This window comes from Archocentrus centrarchus, unplaced genomic scaffold (genome assembly GCF_007364275.1).
Source record: "Archocentrus centrarchus isolate MPI-CPG fArcCen1 unplaced genomic scaffold, fArcCen1 scaffold_27_ctg1, whole genome shotgun sequence".
Lineage (NCBI taxonomy): Eukaryota > Metazoa > Chordata > Actinopteri > Cichliformes > Cichlidae > Archocentrus > Archocentrus centrarchus.
The window spans coordinates 128190-154793 of NW_022060257.1; the positions used below are offsets into that span (position 1 = coordinate 128190).

Below are 26604 nucleotides of genomic sequence, written 5' to 3' on the forward strand. Positions count from 1 at the left end.
ACTGGCAAAAGAGGACAAAGGGGAATATTTTCTCCAGGACTCACCTTGGGACTTTAACTCCTCAAAACACTCACAGGGGGTGCCTCATAAAAAAGGTAAGCAGCAACCTGTTGTTTTTAAATAACCGAGTTCTGCAAAATTGGATGTTAAAATTATTTATGAGTGAGGAGGAGGTAAGCTCTCAAGAGAACAAATTTTAGAGGATCTGTTAAACTGTTCAAAGCTTGAAAATATTGAAGAATCAGAAAAACAAAAAGGGGTTGATATTAAAAAATGAATAAATAGATAATGGGTAAAAGAAACAAAATAAGCGAAGTGATAAGAGTTGAAATGAGTGAAAAAGGATTGTGAGAGATGAAGGAAATGTAAAACTGCCCTATAGTATTTGGTTATTGATCAAATTTATTTATTTATTAAAACCAAGAAGTGTGTGTGGCTGAAAAATTTCAGTCACAGGTCTCAGTGAAAAACTAAAACACATTAGTCATCAAAGGTCAAGGAACTGCAGGAAAAATTACTGACTGCAATGTTTCAATTCCAGTCTGAACATTCTCAGTAGTCTGACTGATAATTTGTTTGGATAATTTATCATTGGAAGGCCACAGGAATATAATCTGCTTTGTTTCTTGTAACACTATTGCTTGGTTTTAAAACGTCATCTCTGAATAAAAACATTATACATGTATACACAGCTCTGCTGCTTACTGAACAAAAACAGTTCAGATGTTAATATTATGTTATTTTTATTGTGGCCAGTGCGAATGCTGAAACAGTATGCCGGTCTGTAAGCCTCTCGGTAAAAGTGGCCCAGATCGTGGCATTAGCAGATGCTGCAATGGCCTACCAGTCCGTAAGCCAATCTGCTGCTGCTTTACACCAGTGCTACAGGAGCGATCTGCCACTATTGTCAGACTGTAGAATAAGCCTGTGCATTTTTTGGAAGTTGGCCTCATTAGACGTAACCTCAATTGTAACACTTTGTTTTACACACAGGAGACAGGGTTATATGAGTGTGTATCTGTCATTCTCCATGTTTGTAAATGTGCATTAGGACCCACTAAAAGATCTTTTCACACTGCACTTAAGTGGCAGTTAAAGTGTTTCCATGTCTGGCTTAGTCATCGCCTCTGTGTTTGTGTTTTGATCAAGTTAATCTTGTCTCCCTATTCTGTTATGACTTTATTTCTGCTTTATTTTGATGACTGTTTTTCTTTGTATCTTGTGTCTAGTTCTCCCTGAGTCATTACGTTAGTTATCCCCGGGTGTGTTCCCATCTGTTTCCAAACTTCTTGTTATCCTGTGTTTGTATTTATTGTCTCAGTCTCCCCTTTTCCTTCATCACATTCTTCCTCATGTATGTGTCCCTCCTCATTTTTTGGGAAAGAGTTGTAGTTTTGGCTCATTAGCCCCTGACCTGTATAACTTTGTAAGAGCTCAGCAATAAACCTGCCTCTGATATTAGGTCTTCTCTACTGAGTCCTGTTAGTGACTCTGTGAATGTGTCAAATCTCTCTGCGTTACCAAAAGCCTGATCACACATTTAACAGCTAATTCAGGAGTACTGACATCTGCTGGACATTTATGTACAGCATTCCTACTGTTATATTACATGTTGGCTGGCAGATATTTTAGCATAATGATGCAAATATGCCACAATCCCCATTTGAGGTAAAACCAGGTTAAATAAATCTATGCGGATTGCAGTATATTTAAGCATCAATAGATGAGTTGTGGTATATCAATAAAATATTGATATATACACAGTGTGTTTGTGGATACCCAAATACAGGGAGTGCTCGGGTAGTCACCTCAGATCACCCAGAACACTTCCTCTATTTCCCACATCTTTTTAAGCAACTCGAATCACATAATCAGGTGATTTCAGAAAACAAGGTCTCATTTAGCTTTTGCCATGTGATATTCTGAAAAACGATACAGACCTCGACAGGCTTCATTTGGAAATGCCCCCTTTGCTCGACACAAGCCTCAGGGCTTTAGTATCAGATGTAACATCACTACTGATGTGTCCGGGGTAGTGTGAATGTGTGATAGTTAGAGAGCACTTAAATAATGCACTATATGAATGGGTGAATGTACTATAGCTTGTAGTAGAAACTGCTTTTAGTGCTCATTTTGAGTAGAAAAGTCCCATGTAAGAAGTTAATTGCAAGTGGGTGTAGTATCACATGATGTCTGGAAATTTTAAAAATATTTCATTTATTTTTAATTTTGCACACAGGGACATGAGTAAACTGAAAAATTACAGAACTTTGTGAATCTACAACAAAAATTATATAGGACACACTTTACTGTGTAAATCATCCAATATAAAAAAATTGTTGAAAATTTTGGGGAAGATACTTTAAGAAAACTCTCTTGGTCAGAGAGCTTGGTTACCCTTGCTCTTAAATGATGTCTTCTTTAGTTTTTGTTTTTCTATAGACCATTAGGAGGTATCCCATTGCAAAGAAGATGAGGCTGACAGAGAGGAAAAGGATTCCTCTCCAGGGCCCTGTGGGCAGGGCCTTCATCACTCCAGAAGGTTCAGCTGGAACTAGATTGGTCAGGTCTAGCATGTATCCCATGGCCCAGCCTACAGATGCTCCCCCAGCCTATAGAAACACAGAAAAGGTGCAGTGATATTACATCATATTGTGGCTTCTTATTTCAGTCCACTGTATTGCTGATAAGTCTCATCAGTTTCTAAATTCCAGCAAATCACTAGCTTTTACCTCTTACCGTTTTCTCAAAAGAAATAGAACGAAGGGAAACCTCATCAAAATGGTAACCCTGCGTTAAGAGCACCAGGACAAAATTGGAGATGGCACAGACATTCTTCATGTATTTCTCTGCATATTTTGTCTTATCTATCATCTGGAAGTGAAAAACAGTGTGTCAGTTTATTTAAGATCATATTTAAATTAAAACCCATTTCAAATTGCACACAACTTGTACTTAAGAATGTTCAAATAACATGGCTAGGACATAGTGGCCTGTTTGCTGGATTTACAAATGTACATATTAGAGAATTTTTATGGAGCATATTTCCTGCTGGACAGTACCTCAGAGATGCTCATGTTGCAGATGAGCTGGATAGCCTCTGCTGTTTGATTGGGAGATGTCATGTCAATGTTGGTGAGGGTGGAAATATATTTGTGAGTGAAGAAGAAAGCAGAGAATGCCTGTGGAAAAGTACAATGCAATCCGGTTATTAAGTGATGACGTAGAATTCCATTTCCACGTCCAAACTGTCACGTTATCAATATGCCGCAATGCTGTGTCTCTGGTTGTTTTAACCAAAACTACTCGAAAACAAAAACAAAAAAACACACTCAGCTGTCATTTTATTGATGAGAAAGAGAAGCAGAAATGGCTGCAGTTGATAAGGTATATTACAATCATCTTTAATAGTGAACAGTCATTGGTTATGCCATAGCTGTTTATTTAGGAACATTTGGACCTGGAAATGATGTCAGACTTATAGGCCGGATAGCTGACAGCTAAGCACCCCTTTACTGTTTAAACTGAAATACATATGAGTCTTTAAAAAAAAAAAAAACACACAACTGAAAGCAAATGTTAGCTGCTATGAAGAAAGCATTGGTATAATCACTTAGCACCAGACATGCCTGCGATACATTTTTGATGTTTAGGGGTATTTTCAATCAAGATTTTTTTTAAAAAATACCCAAAAAAGGAGTGACATTTAGTGATCATTTAATGAAGAGTATGTAGTATTCTTTGCTGTGAGGTGAGAGTGCTAATAACCCATGACAAAACGGTAGCATTAAAACTTTCTTCACTATGAAAACAAAACAAAACAAAAATCACTATGATCAGTCCAATCAGCAATTTAAGATCTCACCATGAAGCTTCCTCTCAAGCTGGGCTGGAAGATGCCATTAAAGGAACATTTGGAGTATGTGCAGTTGTCAAAGGAGAACATCTTCTTTACATTGTCCAGGCAGTTCTGGTAGTCTCCTGTGCCCACTACTGTTACATTCATTTGCAGGTCAATGTTGGCTGGTTTGTAGTCCACAGAACAGGGAGAATCAAAGACATCCTTCCACAGGTTGATAGATTCCTTGAACTGCTTTGGATAGCAGGGGTGAAACACTTCGTGTTGACCCTGATTCTGAATCTGAGACTAGCAGAAAAGGAAAAAGAGAAATATTCTTTATAAGAAATGCTGTATAAGATCAGACATTGTTGGTTTTTACAAAAGATATTTTAGCATATCAGAGAAAGAAAAGTGTAAATACTAAAATCTATGCCTTGCTGGGACACTTGAATTCCACAGAGGCATTGCTTATGTTATTAGCAGCACCTCTGACTCTCCCAAGATGACAACTCCAAATTGGTGCTATGTAAAGGTTAGAGTGGGGGAAAACATACAGGCAAACGAACAGTATAGTGTGACAAAGAACTGTGGGGATACAAAGGCTATAAATATTAACAAGAAGGTAATTAGGGAAAACAGGAAATACCAAGAAGAACACAGCTGATATTAATCACAGAAGACGAGACAAGGGGAATGAAACAAAACAGTGTGCACGAAAAGAGAGCATCAAAATGAAACAGAAAGTAACTAAACATGGGAAATCTATCATGGTCGTGGGCTGTAACCCAGCGTTCTGTGTTTGTTGTTTATGTACTGTTTCTTTTGTTGTGCTCCTTGTTTCGGTTTAGGATGTGCTGGTGTCTGGTTTTGTGCTTACTGTGTTCTCATGTCAAGTTCTTGTGTCTTAGTCTTGGTCTTTGTTTCCGCTTCCTGTCTTATTTTGGTAGTGTCTTATTTCTTGTGCAGTGTGTTTAGTTTTGCTTCCCCTTGTCTCGCCAGCATCATTGTTTTCAGCTGTGCTCTTCACATGTTTCCACTCCCCTTGTTACCTAGTGTGTGTATATATTGTCTGCATGTCCTCTAGTTCCTTGTCGCGTCATTAGTTGTACTTCCACGGTCTCGTATGCATGTTTAGCAAAGTGAAGTCAAGTTTAGTCACATTTATTTCATGTCTCTCCCTGTCAAGTCTTATTCTGGAGAGAGTTCATGTTTTGTTTTGTATGGCATGTGTAAATAAAACCCGTGTGTAACATACACTGTTCTGGAGTTCTGCATTTTGGGGTCCTCCTTCCTGCCTGCACAGCGGCAATCCATGACAAAATCAAACACAGAGACCCAGATTTAACAGACACAGGGCATACAAAAGGCAATTAACATTCTGTGGGGAATCTTTGTAGAGCATATGACATAACCTATATAAATGGCTGACACCACTGACGGCATTTATGATTGTGCAAGGTGCATTATGTGTTAATTACCGTGTAGTTATGTTCCAGTGTGCCTAATGATAGAAACAAATAAAATGCTGGGACTTTTTTCCATCCTATATACTCACACTTTGTTGTGGTCAGTTTTTTAAGGGGAAACATATTTGGCCCACTAGTTTTTCCACTTCTTTGTACATTCCCTCATGTATTCTGATAGCTTCAGCAATCACCTTCCAGGAATTTGTTGACAGTTGTGAGTCCTTATATTGATGCTATGATTATTATTCCTTATACTGAACAATTATTTTTATTCTCTCACTGATAAATTCCAAAACAGCAGTGGAAAAGTAGCTGGAAATGCGCAGGGGGAATCAACAGTGCTGAACAAGCCAATCACAATAGCTGCAGGCTGCATCAACTCAATGTGTAGTTACATAATATGTATTCCATAATTATATATTACACATTGTTTTTAACATGTCCTTATGTATGAATAATAGAAAAAAATCCAATACCAAAACAATCATGTTTGTAGATTTGCTGGCCAAGTGCCTTTATAAGACAGATGGTAAGCACTAGAAAGCCTTTTGAAGACCAGATGAGGTACTAAGTCACTCAGATAGTTGGCACTACCTGGAGACTGGTCCTTTTAATTTTTAGACTTTTGTATTGTATTATTTTGAATCCCATGTTTGGTTAGTTTTTATCTTTATGTTTAGGAAAAAAATCATGGTTTGGTTGAAATGAACTTTTTCTCAAAGTTAAATTAAAAGCTTTTCCTCTCCCAGCAGGCCATGCTTGAACAGAATGGATGGCCGTGACCAGACCTGGTGGAGTCCAACACCCACCAGAAATCAGTCTAAATTACTGTTGGCAATACAAGCCAAGCTCACATTACAGTTGTACAGGGACTGAATGGCCTGTAACAATGAGCCAGACACCTCATACACCTCATACGCCAGACACACTTCCCCATAGGATACCCTGAGGGACATGGTGGAATGCCTTCGCCACATCCACAAAACACATGTAGATTGGATGGGTAAACTCCAATGCGCCCTTGCATGTCCTCAAGAGGGTGAAGAGCTGGTCCAGTGTTCCACAACCAGGATAAAAATAACATTGTTCCTTCTGAATCCAAGATTTGACAAATGGACGGACTCTCCTCTCCAATACCCTTGCATAGATTTTCCTGGGGAGTCTGCGGACCGTGACCCTCTACAGTTGTAGCTCACCCTAAGAAATTGGAACCAATATCCCAGTATGCCAATTCAGAGGCACCACCCTAGGCCTCCCCGAAACATTGCAGAGATGTGTCAGCCAGGACAGCCCTACAACGTCCAGAGCCTTAAGGAACTCAGGGTGAATCTCATCCACCTAGAGGCCCTGCCACCATTGTTTAACTACACCAATGACCTCATCCCCAGTGATAGGTGAGTTGTACCCCTCATCCCCAGATTCCCTTTCCATTACAGAAAGAGTAACAGTGGGATTGAAGAGATCCTCAAAATGTTCCTGCGATTGCCTGACTGTATCCTCAGTTGAGGTTAAAGCCTGATAAGACTCCTTCAGCCTGATGGGTCCCTTCACCTCCAGTGTCCACATCTGGTTTGGGGATTACAGCCATGACAGGCACCAACCAACTTGCAGCTGCAGCTCCATGTAACTGCTTCAGTAATAGAGGTGTAGAATATGACCCACTTAGACTCAATGTCCTCAGCCTCCCTTGGAATGCAACTGAAGCTCTGCCAGAAGTGGGAATTGAAGATCTCACAGACTGGGGCCTCTGCCAGATGTTTCCAGCGCACCCTCACTATATGTTTAGGTATAACAGGTTGGTGAAGCATCTTCCCTGCCACCTGATCCAACTCACCACCATGTGGTGATCAGCAGTGTTAATTTTGACAGCAAATTTTGATTTAGTTTTAGTCACAGTCTTTTGAAGAAAATGTAATTTAGTTTTAGTCATGATTTAGTCATCTGAATACTTTTAGTTTTAGTCAATGAAATTATCCTAAGAATATAGTTGACTAAATTTACAGTCGACTTTTTCGACTAAAACATAAAGGGTGTAAAATGTAAATGATTTTTCTCCAGTTCCCTTGAATTAGTCATTATACACACTTACACAAAATTAACCATTTTTAAAAAGTTATACAATATTATTAATAATAATAACATTAGCGTTTCACCTGCTTCCCACGCATCTGATCATTAACACCACCCTACTGAGATAATATGAGCTTTTTACAGCAGGACACACTCTGAAAGGTACAGGGCAATGCTCAGGAAGATTAGGAAAGGCTAATCCACCGCGGTGTGGTGATTTTCTCTAAACACAAACGCTAAACTGGGAAAAAAACTTTACCCTGCATGACATTAAAATGCTTACCTTTGCATGGATATCTGGGTGACTGGTTTGCAGAGGTCATTTAAGATTTGTCCTGTTTTTACCCAAGATAGTCGCCCTACATAGTTTACACATCAAGCATTTTCATCTGGTTTTCACTTGTTGACAAAAGTGTGAATTAATTTTGTTATTGTTTTCATCATTTTAGGTAGTTTTTATTTAGTTATCGTCTCGATATCGTCATGAAAAAAAGGTTCGTCGACGAAAACTATGACAAAAATATTTCGTCAACGAAATTAACACTGGTGATCAGTTGACAACTCAACACTTCTCTTTACTCAAGTGCCCAAGACATACGGCTATAGATCTTACAAAATTGATAATTGACCTGCTACCCAGGGTGTCCTGGTGCCACGTACACTTGTAAACACCCTTATGCTTGAATACGGTGTTCACTGCGGACAAACTGTAGTTTGCACAAGAAGTCCAATAGGAAAACACAACTCGGCTTCAGACGGTTCAGACTGGGCAGACCATTCCTCCCAATTACACCCCTCCATGAGACACTGTTGTGAGTGAGTATTGATCACCTTATCTGTTTCTTAGCAAGAAAGTAACTTTATGATTATTTGACAAAATGTGAAAATGCTTACTTCGTCCTTTAAGTAAGCATAATGGAGATTTGGGTCAACGATCCTTTTTGCTTAGTGAACTGCATATGTTGTATACATGTTATTTTAACTGATCTTGCCATCTGAACTTTTCAGTTGTCAAGAAGATACAGAATCATTATAACAGGGATGATTACAATGTAAATGCTTTGAGTAAGAGTCATAGTCGTTTCATTTTTTGAACGGTACCTTGATGAGATGAGCCAGCAGTTTCCTCAGATACTGGTCTTGGCCATAGCACAGGAAGCTCTGGGTGTATAGTCTGTAGGTTTTTCCATAAAGCTTCAACTCCATTACATTCGTTTCATTCTCCACCTTTTCAGAGGTCTCAAATGTAATCTGAGTAGATGCTCCACCTAAATCCAAGGCTCCAATGGTCTTTCTGCCTGGATTCATCCAACGACCTACAAAACCATACTGAGTGACAATAAAGGACATGACACCACATTAGAATCAGAATCAATGTTAGACAACAAATAATATTCACTGAAAAAAAAATACAGAAAAACTACCAAAAACACTTTAATGCTTTTTAAACTTTAAGAGGAATTTTTTAGTCAAGCAGCCATGCTGCAGGGATAGCATTGGTTAGTCAGTTACCAGTGTATTTATAACTATCTACTGTTGCCAGCAGCTGAATCTTGATGGTGGTGTTGTTTTTTCCCCCGCTACCAGGAGTCAAAGTAAACCCTTATCCAGTGGAATAGCTATAGTATTAGGTAAACTGATATAAATTCCATGCCCATAATTAAATCAATTAAATAATGACATTTTTTGATTTGAATCAGAATCAGAATCTTTATTGTCATTGTACACAGAAGTTGCACAACGAAATTTAAAATGCATTCCTTTCTAGGTGCCTCAGACAATAAATAATAAAATAATAAAATATGAGTGATAAAAATGATTACTAAAATACAGTGCACAATAGTAAATTAAGATGAATCTAGCCCCAATACACACCAACGCACGCACACAGTCAGCACTACCACCCCACATCACTGTCCAAACCACACAGAGTTCAGTTCAATGATAGCCCTGGCATAAAAGCTGTTCCTCAGTCTGTTTGTTCTGGCCTTCATTGTCCTGAAACGTCTGCCTGATGGCAGTAGCTGAAACAAGGAGTGTCCAGGGTGTGAGGGGTCCTGGAGGATGTTCTGTGCCCTCCTCTGGCAGCGGGCATTGAACAGTTCCTGGAGGGAGGGCAGGGGACAGCCTATGATCTTTTGAGCCGTGTTGATGATTCGCTGGAGTGTTTTCCTGTCTGCTGCTGTGCAGCTGTTGAACCACACGCACAGACAGTAGGTCAGGATGCTCTCTACAGAGCAACGGTAGAAGGACACCAGCAGATTCTGGGTCAGATGGTTGCTCCTAAGAACCCTCAGGAAATGCAGTCTCTGTTGGGCCTTCCTGACAATGCTGGTCGTATTGATACTCCAGGTCAAATCATCCTGCAGATGTACTCCCAGGAACCTAAAATCTGAAACCAGCTCCACTTCATCCCCCTCGATGAACAGAGGTTGAATGACATGTGTTGTCCTCCTAAAGTCTACTACCATCTCCTTTGTCTTAGTGGTGTTCAGGATCAAGTTATTCTCACTGCACCACCTTGACAGCCGCTGCACCTCGTCCCGGTATGCTGACTCATCCCCGCCTGATATGAGCCCCACCACAGTGGTGTCATCCGCAAACTTAATGATGCAGTTACTGGCATGTATGGAGGTGCAGTCATGTGTGTAGAGGGTGAAGAGTAGGGGACTCAGCACACAGCCCTGTGGAGAGCCGGTGCTGAGGCTGATGGCTGAAGAGAGGTGGGGACCTACTCTTACCCTCTGGGAACGGTCTGTCAGGAAGTCCTTGATCCAAAGACAGGTGGAGCGTGGTATTTGTGCTTTGGCTTGGCAAAATTATCTCTTTACTGATCTTTTCTGTCTTCAGTTATTAAATCTGAGATGTGACTGCACTGCACCACTGCCCTCAAAGGCATTCCAGTAGTACTTGGTGTTGACTCCAGTTAATTCTACAAGACATGCTGTGTAAATACATACACAGAACAAGAATTCTGCATTTTTTTTTTTGAAAGATCATGTCCAGTATTCCCAATCTTAGTTCAGAGATGCTTAGAGGAAGTACTGTCAGGGACAACATTAAAGGCTTACTTCAAGCAGTTTGCCTGTTATTTGGACATATACTTTGCACTGGGATCAACCAAAATCCATGACAGTCACACTCTGGTTCATTCAGGCAGTAATGGTTAGATTGGGAAGCAAACTCTCCTTAAAAGTATTACAGCACACCATTTGTTTTGGTCCAATACAAAACAAATTTGTTGTTTGAGCTAGTGTTGGATATTTATGGCTGCACTTGAGCCTGAACAATAAATACATTTCAAATTGCTAATTCAATAATGTAGCTTAAATTGGCAGCTGTACACTTTTGCATTTGAAAATAAAGGTTGTATTGCAGTTAAATTAGCCCAAGGAGTGTTGCAAATATTTTTTAATCATACTTTGCACAATCTTGATTTTGATAAATTAAGTTGTTATTGCACTACATTTCTCTAAGTTCAAAGAAAACAAAAAGGTAATGTGGTACTGAAGTTGCATTCAATTTCTATCAAGCAAAATTAAAACCAGTAAGTTATCACAAAGGTATTTTAATTTAACTGAGCTTACAATGTTTGTCAGTTTAACTAATTAACTAATTAATCCAAAAAAAATCTAATTATCTAGTACTATGCACTCACAACGAACAAGTTGCCCTAACTTAGCAATCTACTGTGGGGCTCTGCGAGATTGTCCCTTTGCCACTGCTCTGCCACTCACTTGAAAATACAGCCAGTCCTCCATCAGACCCCCTTCTGCCTCTGTCCTTTGGACCCCAAGTAAAGCTTTGTTTCTTGCACAGTAATATATACATCTTGCAATCAATTCCAGTGATACTAATTGTAATTCTCCTTCTCTTCCAGACTCTCCTTGATTGTCAGGTCCTTTGTTCATCTGATTAAATACACCCTTCACCTTATATGCACTGTAAATAAACTCAAATTGTTATTACAGAACAATCTGGCCAACTTTTGGACCCACAGACATGACAACTCAGTTCTGCCATTTGTTGTCAGGGTGCCATTTTAGGTTATCATGAACAAGCCCTTAGGCCAGTGGTTAAAACTTGCCACACAATACGTAAGTCAAAAGGACACCATTTTCCTCCCTTATAGTGCTCCATCGTCTTTTTGCAGGTTGGCAAACCAACATAGAACTGCATTACCACCACCTACTGGACTGGAGTGTGAATCACACACGCGCGCACACACACACACACACACACACACACACACAGATTCTAAAAAGCTGTCCCTCGCTGGATGGATTTCCTTTAACATAGAGTGGATCATCACTAGAGTTGCCATCTGTCTCGTAAAATACAGAACCCCGTATGTTACGGGACTCTGTGAAATATGGCTCCTTAACATAGAAGGTTCCGTACTTTACGGGACGGGTGGCAACTATCGCTGACATGCATTTCCACACCTCCACTACTCTCTGTGTCTGTGTGTGTTGTGCTCACTGAGAATTTTAGCTGGGTTTTTTTGTCTTTACTTCAGCTGTAGCTACCAGAACTGGTTTGCTAGCGAGCGCGGGCCATTAGCACTAGCGATGGTTCGGTATCGGAAGGCCTGCCCCCCAGGACCGAGGGGCTCCATCAAAATATTTTTTATACTTAAATCCCTTATTAGTGACTAAATATAGACCTGCAGTAGAAATGTATTTTCGAGAATGCTTGTGAAGACAAAGCATCACAACATTACTCACACATGCGCCATGGATCCCGCAGCCACTAGTTTTTCAAAAACACTCATAGCAGGCAGCGGTTTTAACTGCGCAAGCGCAAAGAGGGGAAGCTGTGATAGAGATGGAGAGCTCAAGTAGTGCAAAAGGAAACGTTTTTCCAGCGTCCAAAACAGCAGCTTTTTCTTTTAGTAACCACCATTAAAATCTTTACTGGGAAACAGCTGGAGGTCCTTCATCAAGCACCTGATCAGCAAGTGCTAAGGTGAAGAAAAGAGAACTTAGTAGCTGCTCCATCTACCGCTTTGTTCACAAGGGGGAAAAACTGCAGTACGGAAGTTAAAATATGCAGATAAACTGTTAATAAAAAAAGTATTTCTTATCCGATTACTCGATTAATCGATGGAATAGAATACAAAAATAATTGATTTATGCAGCCCTAGTGTATCAGAATCAGACTCAGAAGGTTTTATTGCCATATGGGTGAACAGATTCACAACATTAGGAAACTGCTGCGGTACTTCGTGCTTACCTAAAAACAAATAAGTATAAAAACTATAACACAATCTTACAAAATATACAGTACAGAGATTGGAGAGATAAGTATACAAACTATAACACAATATTACAAAAACTATAACACAATATTTCAAAATATACAGAATATACAGTACAGTAATCACATCTTGTAGATTTTAGGTTTTGAACAAATTTTTCTGTTTTTATTTGAGGTGAGACTGTTAAGCCCTTGGTTGTGGGTGAGGTGTCCAAAATGCCCAACTGTTGTGAATACTAATGGTCTTGTTTGATCCTTTTTACAGGGCTTTCAAATTATGCCGCGGCAGGCGCATTTTCTGTCTACTCCACCACTCTGCGCCGTCTACTTTTTAATTTTCCTAAAAAAAAAAAAAATTGCGCTGTCCGAGTCTCCATTTCCAGCGCCATGTGGCAATATTTACATTCTTTCAATCTGAGCCATTTGATTGGTTCACGACTGCCATGTGACTATTCATATCATCTGCTGCCATCATGGCTTCTCGTGCATGTAAGAGAAATAAGAGATAACAGCAGCCGTCACAAGTGGCCGCCAGGCATGGGGACCAGATGATTGGGCTTAAGAAATGGTTCAAGCCCACGTCCGAGGTTGAAAGTAAGTAATCTAGGTATACATGAACAATGTAAACAATAGAATTCTAATGATCAGATGAGAGAAACTATGGAACAACTTGCCGTTGCATATTAGGAGCGCTCCTTTATTGGCGACTTTTAAAACTGCTCTTAAGACACGTTTTTATTCCCTGGCTTTTAATACATGCTGAGACTCGTTTTATTCGTATTATTTGTTTTATTGTGTTGGTGCTTATTGTTGTTGTTGTCATTGTTATGTGTATTAGTTTATTTGACTTCTATCTGTACAGCACTTTGTTGCAATTGCTGTTGTTTTAAAGTGCTTTATAAATAAAGTAGTAGTAGTAGTAGTAGTAGTAGAAAGGTCGCTGGCCTCGTGGAATGCGATCGTCTGCATGATTTCATGATGAATTTCATTCAGGGGCAAGTTTGACAATAAAATAATATGCATTAGCATAGTTTCTGTACTTTTGAAGATTAACTTTCAAAATTATTAAAATCAGAGGTGGGAAGTAACGAAGTACAAATACTTCGTTACTGTACTTAAGTACATTTTTCAGGTATCTGTACTTTACTTGAGTATTTATTTTTCTGACTACTTTTTACTTTTACTCCCTACATGTTTACACAAGTATCTGTACTTTCTACTTTTTACATTTTCAAACAGACTCGTTACTTTATGTTTAACACATCAGAGAGAAATTTGCATTTCTGTCAAACATCAAACATCTGAGCCTAAACGGAGGAATAATAACACATAAGAGACAATCGTACTGGTGTATCCTCCATCACCGGGGCTTATCTCGTACAAAGGGATTAAATACGCAAACCCATATAATTAATGTATCATTTATAGCGCTATAATCAGGGGTCACAGCGGGCCGGACCGAGTCCGTAAGTTGTGCTCGCAGGACATAAACAGCTTAGCTAGCGCTACTGAAGAGGAGCGAGCATAAAGGGAGTAACGTGTGGCAGATAAATGCAACGTTTCTAAATGTTCAACAAATATCAGCAAACACACAAAGTGTGTGCAGTTTGTCATACAGTGTGTCTGCTAGCTAAAAGAAGAGCTGCTGTATTTACAAGGAGAGCAAAGAGAGAAGTTCACTCAGAGATGGAGAAAGAGGACAGGAGAGGAAGAAGAGAGGTTAGAATAAAAAATAAGGACTGCAAAACAAACTCAAGTATGCTGACTTAGTGTAATTCAAAGACTGTATGAAAATACTGCAGTTTAGCACGTAATAAACAGGTTAGCTTGTTGTACTGTAATTACAGTAAAGCTCTGTGCTGGTGCACAGAGGCTGTGTTCATGGTCAGAGTTACAGGTTACATCAGTGCAGCAGAGATGAGTTTGAATCAAAGCTGCTGATGCTGACATTCATTCACTGAATCCAACATTTCTACAGCCTGTATGCTGTCAGTGTAGGGGATGGAGATCAGCTCAGATAGCTGTCAAATACTGGGTTACATCTTTTTGAATTCAGTTCATCCACACATAGCAGTAAACCTTAGAGCAGCAGCAGCAGGTCAGCTGATCACAGCCTGCACACAACATCATTTACTGGAGCTCAAAATAGAAAGTTGTGATTCTTCTCCCCATACAGAGCCACTACAGCTGATCTTAGGGTTCCTCCACCTTCTGAATCCCACTTTAACCCCTGCGCTGACCAGCTGGCACCTGTGTTTACACTGATATTCAACCTCTCACTGAAACTGTGTGTGATTCCCACCTGCTTTAAAAAGTCCATCATAGTCCCTGTCCCAAAGAAACCACACCCCAGCAGCCCCAATGTCTTCAGGCCCATAGCACTCACCTCTGTGGTGATGAAGTGTTTTGAGAGACTCATCAAGACATTCATCACCTCCTCACTGCCCACCACCCTCGACCCACTACAGTTTGCATACCGGCCAGACAGATCCACAGATGACGCCATATCCTTCCTCCTCCACAAGACCCTTTCACACATAGACACTGGTAAGGGGAACTATGTGAGAGTGCTGTTTGTAGATTACAGCTCAGCATTCAACACCATAGTTCCCTCCAGGCTGGTCTCTAAGCTGCTGGACCTGGGCCTGGGCCCATCCCTGTGCAGGTGGGTTCACAGCTTCCTGACCAGCAGACTACAGGTGGTACGAGTGGGTCACCTCACCTCATCCTCCCTCACCCTCAACACTGGATCCCCCCAAGGCTGTGTGCTCAGCCCTCTGCTGTACTCACTGTACACCCATGACTGCGAGGCCACGTCAGAGTCCAACGTCATCATCAAGTTTGCTGACGACACTGCTGTTGTGAGACTAATCTCCCACAATGAGGAGACAGCCTACAGGAGAGAGGTCTCCCGCCTGGAGAACTGGTGCCAGGAGAACCACCTCCTGCTCAACGTCAGCAAAACGAAGGAACTGATCGTGGACTACCATCCACTTGTCATCAGTGGTGCTGAGGTGGAAAGAGTGGACACTTTCAAATACCTGGGAGTGACCATCTCACAGGACCTGTCCTGGACTCATCACATAAACATCACTGTGAAGAAGGCCAGACAGCGTCTCTACCTCCTCAGGCGGCTGAGAGACTTCAAGCTCCCACTCAAGGTGCTCAGGAACTTTTACACCTGCACCATCGAGAGCATCATGCGTGGGAGCATCACCACCTGGATGGGAAACTGCACCAAGCAGGACTTCATGGCCCTAAAAAGGGTGGTTCGTTCAGCTGAACGGACCATCAGAACCACCCTCCCCAACCTGCAGGACATTTACACCAAGCAGTGCAGGCTGAGGGCCATGAAGATCCTAAAACAGCCCAGCCACCCCGGACACTCTATCTTCTCCCTGCTCCCATCAGGCCGGCGTTACCGCTGCCTGAGGACTAAGACTGAAAGGTTGAAGAAGAGTTTTTACCCACAAGCCATCCGTCTGCTCAACTCTGAGCCCTAACTGGACCATTATTGCACAATGTAAATATTATAATTTATAAAAGTGTGTATAGTGTATAGTATAGAGAGTATAGTGTATAGTGTGAATTACTTTTTTTATTTTTATTCTTCTTCTTATTTATATGTGTGTGTATATATGGTTGCAGGTACAAAATACATTTCACTGTGCATTGTACTGTGTATAACTGTGCATGTGACAAATAAAACACTATCTGATCTGATCTGAGTATCCTCATGTTTGTGTTTAGGTGGAGGCACAGTCACCTTCTACTATGGAGGACACAGAGAATAGAGCTGTGTTTAAATTCCCTTTCACAGTTTGTGTCCTAGATAACAGATTCAAACTGAGAGCAATCCTTAGGATTAAAATTTAGATTGGAATAACATTTGTATTCTCATGTATTATTTTATATTATTACAATAATATATAATGAGGTTCAGTTAGCTTTACAGAAAAATAGCAGGTAGAAACGTCCTCCGAAGAGCTACTTTTACTTTCTTACTTTGAGTACATTTCAGAGCCTGTACTTTTTTACTTTTACTTAAGTAAAGATGTTGTACCAGTACTTCAATTTTTTTTCACACAAGTACTTGTACTTCTACTGAAGTACAGAATGTCAGTACTTTTGCCACCTGTGTTTAAAATTAAACCGTAACATTGTTGAGTAATGGTTTGTGAACACATCGGCCGTGGCATTTCTTCCTTTCATAGTAGAAGTTGTTCATTTATAGTAACGTTGATATATTTATGGGAGTGGTCAGAATGAAAGTCTTTAAAAAGTAGTAAAATTTAGGGGATAGTACTCATAAAAGCAAAACATATGGGAAAAGACGCCTATGGAGGACAGCAAAGGTCTTGGTCATAAGGTGCCTGCTACTTTGGCATGCACCCCTGCTACTCCAAAACAAATTGAAAGCCCTGTTTTAGTTGTTGGATTTGGCTATGAAGAACAAGCCAATAGCAGCAATGTGGCCTACCTGGTTAGGGTTAGGGTATTTTGTGCCGCTAAAATATAGTTACTAAACAGAAAATCACAAATTGGTTTTATCTACACGTATGACCTATATCCAAAAACAACCTGCAATAATAATATTCTGAAAAAGAAAAAATCTATATGATTGTAAATCAATCTTTCAATAAGAAGCTATGATTTAAGTTTGTGTTTAAATATATTTACCCTTTCAGTTCTACTCACATACCAATATTGCTATTTGGAGTATAAAAACCAAGAGCTTGGGTGACTGGGTGGCTTAGTGGTGAAGCCGGCAACCACATACACACACCGCGTTGCAGTGTGGGCAGCGCGGGTTTGCGTCCCGGCCCGTCGCCGATTTGCCCGCATGTCTTCCCCTGTATCTTTCCCCCATTTCCTGTCTCTCTCCACTGTCACGAAAAGCTGCTGTGGCCAAAAATGTAAAAAAAAAAAACAAGAGCTTTCAACAGCTTCATTGGTTGATGGGCCAGTGCACTCAGCTGTCCTATTTTTCAGCATGTCAGCAGAAAAATGGTCATGTTTGTAAATGAGAACTGGTTCTCAAACATTTACCTGGTAAAATAAAGGTTTAAAAAAAAAGTGGAAATTCATCTAAAAGTTAGAGCTCACCTTGACAAAGTTTTCCAGTAAGTAGTTGACGGTGACCCAGCCAAACGCCCCCTCTGCCTGCCCGTTCAGAATGATTGCCTCTTTGAATTTGAAAGGGTAGGACCGCAGTTTGTTTTCCACTTCCTTCATTATACGCTGGGACTCTGAGAGATTGACTATGCTATCAATAAGTGGGTTAAATGAAACAATAGTAAATCTTTCTGAAGCTATTTATACACATATGAATGACTGGTGTGTGCACAGTGTGTGATAAACCACTTCTACTAACTTCAGGAGCCTCATGCCTGCAGTCGCTCCCAGACAGAGTGGAGTTTGATGGTGTCTGGATTTGGGAATGTACTCCAAAGCTTGTTCCAAGCACTTCTCCAGACTCTTTGCTGCACCACCAAGTTTGCCTGCATAGCTAGATATCCCTCCACCTGAAAAGACAGAAAAAAGTAACTATTTGTATAGGAACTTAACCTGATCCTCTCTAAAACTGGGCTTTCTTGACTTAGAATGTTGTGCATTGTGCATTTGGAGTTTCTAAGGAAACAGTGAAAACAAGGCCAATAAAAAGGGGAACAACTTGCACTTACTAAAATTTAAAAAAATGTATGGTGAGGAAGTGGACCACTTAGGAACAAAACATACAATTTTAATATCCTTATAAAGGCATTGGATATTTTTTTATGGCAGAAGTGAAAGTGAGTCTCCTTAAAATAGTGGAACAGTCTGGGGTTAAGTGGTCAGTTCAGGAGATTTGAAAACATTTTCCACTTAACACAGCAATATTTTTGTAAATGTTTGGGTATTATTTAGCAATGATTTAAGAAATATTTGAGAGTTAGTAAATGAGCACTGTTCTTTGCATTCTAAATTCACTTGCACTATATTGATAGTTTGAGAGATGGACGTCTGAGGTTGTCTGTGAAGGATCATACTTTAATTCTGTTGTGTAAATCTCTTTAATGCAATGACAAAGATATTATATTCTTAATCATCCAGGTCATGGTTATAATAGTTTTGGATTTTACATTATCGTTTAGTTTTAGTTAGTTTTTACTTTTTTCTTTAATTCAGTTAGTTTTAATTAGTTTTCAGAGTGGTTTATTGCTTAGTTTTAGTTTAGTTTCGTTAGTTTCAGTATTTGTTTTAGTTTTTCATACATTGTCAGGTGCAAGATTCAAGGTACAAGAGTAACTCTTGTGTAACTCAACAAAAGATACCCTTTAAAGAAATTTATTCAACAACTGTTCACAAGACAGCTGCATTGCGTGCTAAATGTGTGTAATATTAAGGACACACATGAACATCAACAGGGAGAAACAAAGAAAAAACATGAACTCCCAAACTTAATAAATTCTACAATAAACTCCCAATAAAGTTAAGCGTCAGTGCAGTAGATTAACAACAGCTTCTGTTTTGGCGCCAACTTTGTTAGATGCTCAATATGTGGCCGACCTCATGTCGCATATCTGCTTGCATAGCTGGATTGTGTGTGTTAATTACTTTACGGTCATGTGCTGGTGTTTTATATACAGTGCTGGCTGGGACTTCTTTTGGTCCTCACTCTTTGTGCTCAGTTTTTTGGCTGCAAACATATTTTTCCCTGTTTTTTCACTTTCTTCATTCCCTCGCGTCCATTCCGACAGTTTTAGCAGTCTCCCTCCAGGAATTTGCTGACATTTGTGAGTCCTTATATTGATTGTTCCTGATTGTTATTCTCTCACTGATAAAGTGGCCGAAAACGCACAAGGACGGAACAGGTTCGTCACAAGGTTGCGGCTGCGTGGCAGTCACATTTCTCTGGAAGTGAATGCCAGATTACGTTGGTTCAGAGCGGTTTCCCTAGCTGCCTTGTGTGCGCTTCTCAGGTGGACTTTGATGTTGGTGTTTTTTCCTCACTGAGACATGTTCCATACATTTTTCATCATTCACAACAAGACACTCTTATTGGACTCAAAGAAACTCCATATGGGGCTCCGCCACTTTTTTTTGGCAGACCGCAACCATCTGGGGCCTGGTGGACATCGGGAGGTTAGGAAGGTTTCCCGAACGGCCGGTCGTTTCCAGGCCGAACTGGCCGGTGATCAGAATTTTTTTTTTTTTTTTACCCAATTAAGCTCAGCAGTGCTCGCGTGGCCACAAGTGCAGACAGTGACGGTCGGCTCTAAGAGCTGGCTCTTTTTTCATCAGGAGGGGCTACTATATTTTCATCATAGTTTTCGTTAATGGCCCTTTTTTTCATGACGAAAACGAGACGATAACTAAATAAAAACTACCCAAAAGGATATAACCGATGACGAAATTAATTGACACTTTTGTCAACTAATGAAAATGAGACGAAAATGCTTGATGTGTAAACTATGTAGGGCGACTATCTCGGGTAAAAACAGGACAAATCTTAAATGACTTCTGCAAACCAGTCACCCAGATCTCCATGCAAAGGTAAGCATTTTAATGTCATGCAGGGTAAAGTGTTTTTCCCAGTTTAGCGTTTGTGTTTAAAGAAAATCACCACACCGCGGTGGATTAGCCTTTCGTAATCTCCTGTACCTTTCAGAGTGTGTCCTGCTGTAAAACACTCGCATTATCTCAGTAAGGTGGTGTTAATGATCAGGTGTGTGGGAAGGAGGTGAAACGCGTGAAACTAATTCAAGGGAATTGAAGATAAAGCATTTAAATTTTACACCCTTTATTTTACACCTTTTCGTTAACTATAATAACCCTGATCCAGATCATGGCATTGTTGAGTGCTTGAAAAGAACTGCAGAACCGGCTTGTTCTGTTCTGAAGAAGGAAGTAGAGTGGGTCATCTACGAGTCGGAAGGTTGGTGGTTTCATCCTCGGTGGGTTCGGCACCAGTTTTCCCCTGATATATTAATGGGAGTGTGAGTCTCTATGTGAATATTGGGCAAGGTGGTTAGGTATAGAGTAAGTGGCTGTACCAATGTCTATGTGATTAGGTGAATAAGGTGCAGTAAAAAGCAATTTGAGTGCTCAGAGTGGAATGGTACTCAGTTTATCATGACTGACATTTCTCACTAGACAGAACAGTGACAGTACTTCCACTTCAAGGTTGCACACTAATCAGCTAACTAGCTTTAGCAGCTAAGTGCTTTATATACTGTCAGTTCACAGTGTACTTTATATAGTAAGGCAAAGACCCTACAATGTTAGGACAAAAACCCTAAAGCTACACACATTGGAAGTGAGCTCCTCATTGCACATCTCTGAAGCTTGTGGACATTCCAGGCTCTGGTTGCCCAGGTAACCTTCTAATCTACAATGCTGGTGTCCTGGCGGATCTCCTCCCAGATCTAGACCAGGGTGTCACTGAGCTCCTGGACGGTCTGAGGTGCTACCTGCTGGAGTTGGATGGACCAAGACATAATGTCTGAGGGGTGTTCTGTTAGATTTAGGTCAGGTGAGTCTGGGGGCCAGTCAATGGTATCAGTTCCTTCATCCTCCAGGAACTGCCTGCACACTCTCACCACATGAGACCAGGGACTGTCGTGCACCAGGAACCATTAGGAACCAAGGTCTGGCAGTGTGTCCAAAGATTTTATCCCAATACCTAATGGCAGTCAGGGTGCCATTGCCTAACCTGTAGAGGTCTGTGCATCCCTCCATGGATATTCCTCCCCAGACCATCAGTGACCCACCACCAAACTAGTTATGCTGAATGATGTTACAGGCAGCATAACATTCTCCACAGCTTCTGCAGACCCTTTCATGTCTGTCACATGTGGTGAACCTGCTCTCATCTGTGAAAAGCACAGGGCACCAGTGGTGAATCTGCTAATTCTAGTATTATATGGCAAATGCCAGTTGCACTCCATGCTGCCAGCCAGTGAGCAAAGGACCCACTAGAGGATGTTGGGCCTTCAGGCCACTCTCATGACATCTGTTTCTGATTGTTTGGTCACAGCAGGGCCTGCTGGAGGTTATTTTGTAGGGCCCTGGCAGTGCTTATCCTGTTCCTTTTTGGAAAAGGGAGTAGATATCCATCCTGCTAATGGCTTGAGGACTTTCTACAGCCTTGTCCAGCTCTCCCAGAGTAATTGTCTCTCACCTGGAATTTGGCACGTATTGATGTGCCATCCTGGAGGAGTTCCTACCTGTGCAACCTCTGTAGGGTCCAGGCAGCCTCATGCTACCAGTAGTGACACTGACCCTAGCCAAATGCAAAACTCATGAAAAAGCAGCCAGAAAAGATGAGCAGGGAAAAATGTCAGTGGTCTTCACCTATAAAACCATTCCTGTTTTGGGGGCTGTGTTTCAGTTGCCCTTCTAGTTGTTGTTCATTTCATTAACAACAGTGCAGCTGAAACTGTTTAACAACCCTCTCTGCTATTTAACAGACCAGCTAAAAGTCAATTTACTTGATGCTATAAAAAAAAGGCCTATGACAGCATAACCAATGAATGGTTCAGGGTCACCTGATCCAGCCCTAACAGGAAAGTATGACACATAATTAGAGAAATTAGAGATTATTAGAGAGTGTGTCTCCTGAATCCAAAATGGGACCTAGTTCCACAGAAAAGATAACTGATAGCTAAAGGACTATTCTACTTTTAGAAACTCTAGGAACTAAAAGTTAAAGTTCATCCTTAGTATAAGCTGTTGAGCACATGTACCAGCCAAATCACAAGTTCCAGTACTCATGAGATCATCTTTGTCTTAAACAGCATAAACGGACTCACCTTCTACATGACACTCTTTATGCTGGGTAACGATGCCAGTATTGTTTTGCTTGTCAGCCGGCCATTTGTAAATAAACATGGAAGTGTGAGATGAGCCTGCATCCAGAACAATTCCATACTGAAAGAGACAGACATACAATATTGTAGGAGAACACAGGCAGAGATAAAGCATAAAGAGGGTTATCTGTATGGGATTCTAACGATCTAACAATCATCCCTCAGCCATTCAGTGTACATATGGATTACAAATAGAAAAGAAAAATGATCATGTGCTAAAGAATTGGACCATTATGTGTGTCAAGAACAGCTTTTGAGCAACTTGGCACTGGATCTCTCATATTCTGCTGAAGGGATAGAATATCATTCTTCCAAAAGATATTCCCTTATTTTCTGTTTGGATGATTATTTTGGAGAAAACTGTAATTCAAAGGTTTAAAATCTCTAATAGTTTTTCAGCTGGGTTGAGAGCTGGTGACAGTTAAGGTAATAGTGTATAATTCACATTATTTTTGTCCTCATCAAACCACTCAGTAAGACCATGGACCCTATGGATGGTGGCATTATCATCTAGAATGGATCCCTTCCATCAGGATAAAAAATTTCATCACAAGATAAAAGCAATCATTTAGAACAAATTTGTTTTGAACTGCAAACGCCAATCCCTGAAAGCAAGTGGACCAAATCATACCAGCAAAATCCCTATTTTGTCACTTGTTTATATCTGTGGTTCAGTTGCTGGACTGCACAATGTAATCAATAATCAATGAAAGGAAGCAAATGAAAAAATTAATAAAATTTTATTTTCTGTATATTTTATGCATACTGTTTTTATTTTATGTATATTTTATGTATATTTTTAGTTCCAATTTATATGTTATATTTTAGAAAGTTTGACTTTCTATTGCATGGCACTGAACAGGAGTGGCCCTCTAATCTCATTGTACATCCTGTATAATGACAATAAAGGCATTCTATTCTATTCTAAAAAAGGAAAAAATAAAGAAATGAAAACTAAAAGTACAAAATAAATTATACACATTTTGTAAATGTAATGTTTTTGAAATATTTTTTAATGTTTATTAAACACTTTTTTCATTATTAGGTATTACTATTTTTTCACAAATTACATTTTTCTTTTTTACCTTTCATGTAATTTAGATGTTAGATTCAACTCATTGTCATTGCGCAGGCAAGGCACACAATGAAATGATCATTCCAGATCACTCATCTAGAGACGAGCATCTGCAGACATGCAGACAAAGACCGGCGCTACCTTTAGGCAATGTGGTTTAAGTGTCTTGCTCAAAGACACAACGCAGCACAGGGACAGGGGCTCGAACCTGCAACCCTCCGGCTGCAAGGCAAGCACCTACCCACTGCTCCACTGCCACTTTTTAAAATGCTTGCTGTCAGTTTGCACAGTAGATCGGAATGTAATTAGGGGCCTAATGTTTGCATTGAACAATCCACGCTGTCACATGTCTTATTTCTCTCCTTTGCTGGGTAACATCCATGCAACTTTTATTTGGGAATTATTTCTGAGCCACAGCAGGACGTCTTAATTGGACATTCAAATAATTTTTCAACATCTCAGTGTTTGTTGGGATCATTCCCAGCAAACCTTCATTTTCCAGGTCCTATGAAAATAGGACCTGGAAAATTACCACCTATGAAAATATGCCTCATTTTCTCTGTTAATAAAAGAATCATCTGGTGTAAAAAGATAACATGGAACAATTGTGACCAAAAAATGGCATAAAACCTCCAAGTCCAGGGACTCAAGGTAGGTTTGGAAATGTAATAACTGAACTGACATAAAAATATACACCAACCTGTACCTACTTCTTCAAGGTGTAAACTGCTGAAAACTGCAATTGCTTGAATGATATGTCATTAACCATATATGACTTATTTTAAAAAGTTGTTTTTACACTAAGCTATTTATTTTGACTGTTGTAACCACTCCAGTGTGTGAAGGTATGTTTCATGTAGTTAACGCTTAACTGAGGTTGTACAGGATGTGGTTAATAAAAACCCCTACACTATAGGTTTTTGTTTTATGTCTGTGCACCCTTTACAGACAAAGCAAGACAGCTTCAAAGCAGACTTATTTCACTGGACTTGTTTCAGAATATCTATTTTGTGCTGCCCTTTAAAAGAAAAGATTTCAAAGTGTCTATGAGATGAATAAAAGGAAAAGCCCACGGGCAATGAGCTCAGAACAATGATCAAATAAAGCAAAACCACTTCTTTTATGGCACACACATATCTTGCCTTCCTGGTGGTGCGTCATGCCATTTTGTTTGCAAACCTTTGAGGATGTCTGTCAGGAAATGCATTCAGAGCTGCATGTTAAATCATGAGTATGCAGCTGAGATGTAGATGAGCAGGTTTAGATGAGACCATCTGGAGCCTACTTTTATTTCACACAGATTAATCTCTCTGTCAGTATACCAACACACATCCCCCAAAACCAACAATTTTAATACATTTTTGCCTAGTTGCTGGCACTGATATTAAGCATGTAGGCCTTATTCACAGAATCCATTTAAGTATTGGTGTTTTAAATTAGAGATGTACTGATTGCAATTTTCTTTTTTCTAAATCTGACCTGCTGATATAGATTTTTGCCAATTGTGATTTCCATTCTAAGAACTATAATTGACAACATACATAAACTAAAATCAACTTTTCCTTTAATGTAAAGCAAACAAGCAAAATAGTTTTAAAATTATTTTCACAGTAAAAGAAATTTGTCAACTTTGCAATTCCCTCCAAATTATACTATGTTACAAGACCTTCTCTCACTTAACTCTAAATAAAATTCTCTGCTAGTGGAATGAGGTACAAATAACTGAAAATTAATTGTTGTTCCCCCACCTTTATTTTACCTTACAAAACAAAAGTAGGTGCAACAAAACAAATGGCATGTACTTACATCATTTTCCAGATAACAGGACATTGACTCTTTTCTGTTTTTCACTTATCTCTATAACTTTCCTCCTAAGGGCTTTGATCCTTTGTTCATACCAAGGCTCATGCCAAAGCTGCTAGCTCGGAAGTTTGGATAGCTTTAGTTTTAGCCACTTGGCCTTTGTTAGCTTCTTTGAAATGTGCACCTTCACCTGAGTGAAGGTGATTTAAGAGTCTGAACATTTTCAGGTTTAATTTGAAGAGAAAAGCATCTTTGGTCTTATTCTGTGGTGTGCTATACTGGGTATGCAGTGTTGGCTGTAACGTATTCCAAAGTAAGATGTTACTGTAATCACATTACATTTGTAATGCAGTACTATAACACATTACTCTGCCAAATTCAGTAAGAACATTAGAGTTGCTAATTTAAAAGTTGTGTTATTTTCAGACATAAGTTCTTCAATTATCTGCGAGACAGAAAATCTAATCTGTCTTTTTATGCACTTTTGGAGTGACAGTTACTACAGATATCTTGAGACAAGGGACAAGGATGTGATGGGAAAGGACAAATTGTGCTCGGACCAGAAATTACACTAAAATAATACAAAACTCTGCAAGTACATGCAAGACCAACACTAGTTGGCACACAGGAGATGCTACCTCAACATTCTTAGTGAACAGTGGATGCTTCATATTTCCCTGTTGCACTTGCAGTCTTCCAAAATAGAAATCTGCAAATTTTTACAAACTAATTGTAAAAACTTGTTAATTATGGACCCAAATATAAATATATTAATGAACTCCTAATGTGCATTACTAGTATACACATACCCTGATCCAGAGTGTAACGCAAGTGATTGTATCTATTTTAACTTCATTCCCAAAGGCTTAATCAAATTATATATATAGAACCAAAGATACTCCAGAGAAAGCAAGACAGGGCAGTTGTAACTCTATTTTCATTACTTCCCTAATAAATAAAAAATTCAAACAGCTTATAATAATAATGATTTCATAACGATGCACTGACCGATAATTTATTTTTATCTCCGGTGAATGGTGTCTATAACAGTAATAATAATTACCATGTTTTCTGGAGGCACCTCCATCTCTTTTGCTGGAAGAACCACCAACAGAATCTCCACCAAAGCCAGAACGATCAGCAGAATCGCGGGAATGATTTGGGAACGCCACAGACCCATACTTACTTCTGCTGCTTCTATTCGCCGCCAACGGTTTAGCGTAAAAACGCGCGAGTGTG

General features: G+C 39.8%; 1 protein-coding gene across 1 annotated transcript; it reads right to left on the reverse strand.

The window, feature by feature from the left end:
• Positions 1 to 2243: 2243 nt before the first annotated feature.
• Positions 2244 to 26604, reverse strand: LOC115776202 (ectonucleoside triphosphate diphosphohydrolase 2-like). Its single transcript, XM_030723799.1, has 9 exons — positions 26429 to 26604; positions 22431 to 22548; positions 18011 to 18161; positions 17743 to 17902; positions 8479 to 8706; positions 3866 to 4147; positions 3063 to 3182; positions 2740 to 2874; positions 2244 to 2612 (listed from the first exon to the last, which is right to left on the reverse strand). Exons 1-9 carry the CDS (start codon positions 26543 to 26545, stop codon positions 2406 to 2408), a joined length of 1518 nt encoding a protein of 505 aa, XP_030579659.1. The 5' UTR covers positions 26546 to 26604; the 3' UTR covers positions 2244 to 2405.

Bases quoted from the DNA above. Each gene is read 5' to 3' on its own strand.
- LOC115776202 (XM_030723799.1), bottom strand. From the start codon at position 26,545: ATGGGTCTGTGGCGTTCCCAAATCATTCCCGCGATTCTGCTGATCGTT. The intron at 18,162-22,430 runs GTGAGTCCGTTT...CTGTCTTTTCAG, and splicing joins TAAAGAGTGTCATGTAGAAG to GTGGAGGGATATCTAGCTAT. The intron at 3,183-3,865 runs GTGAGATCTTAA...ACTTTTCCACAG, and splicing joins GCTTGAGAGGAAGCTTCATG to GCATTCTCTGCTTTCTTCTT.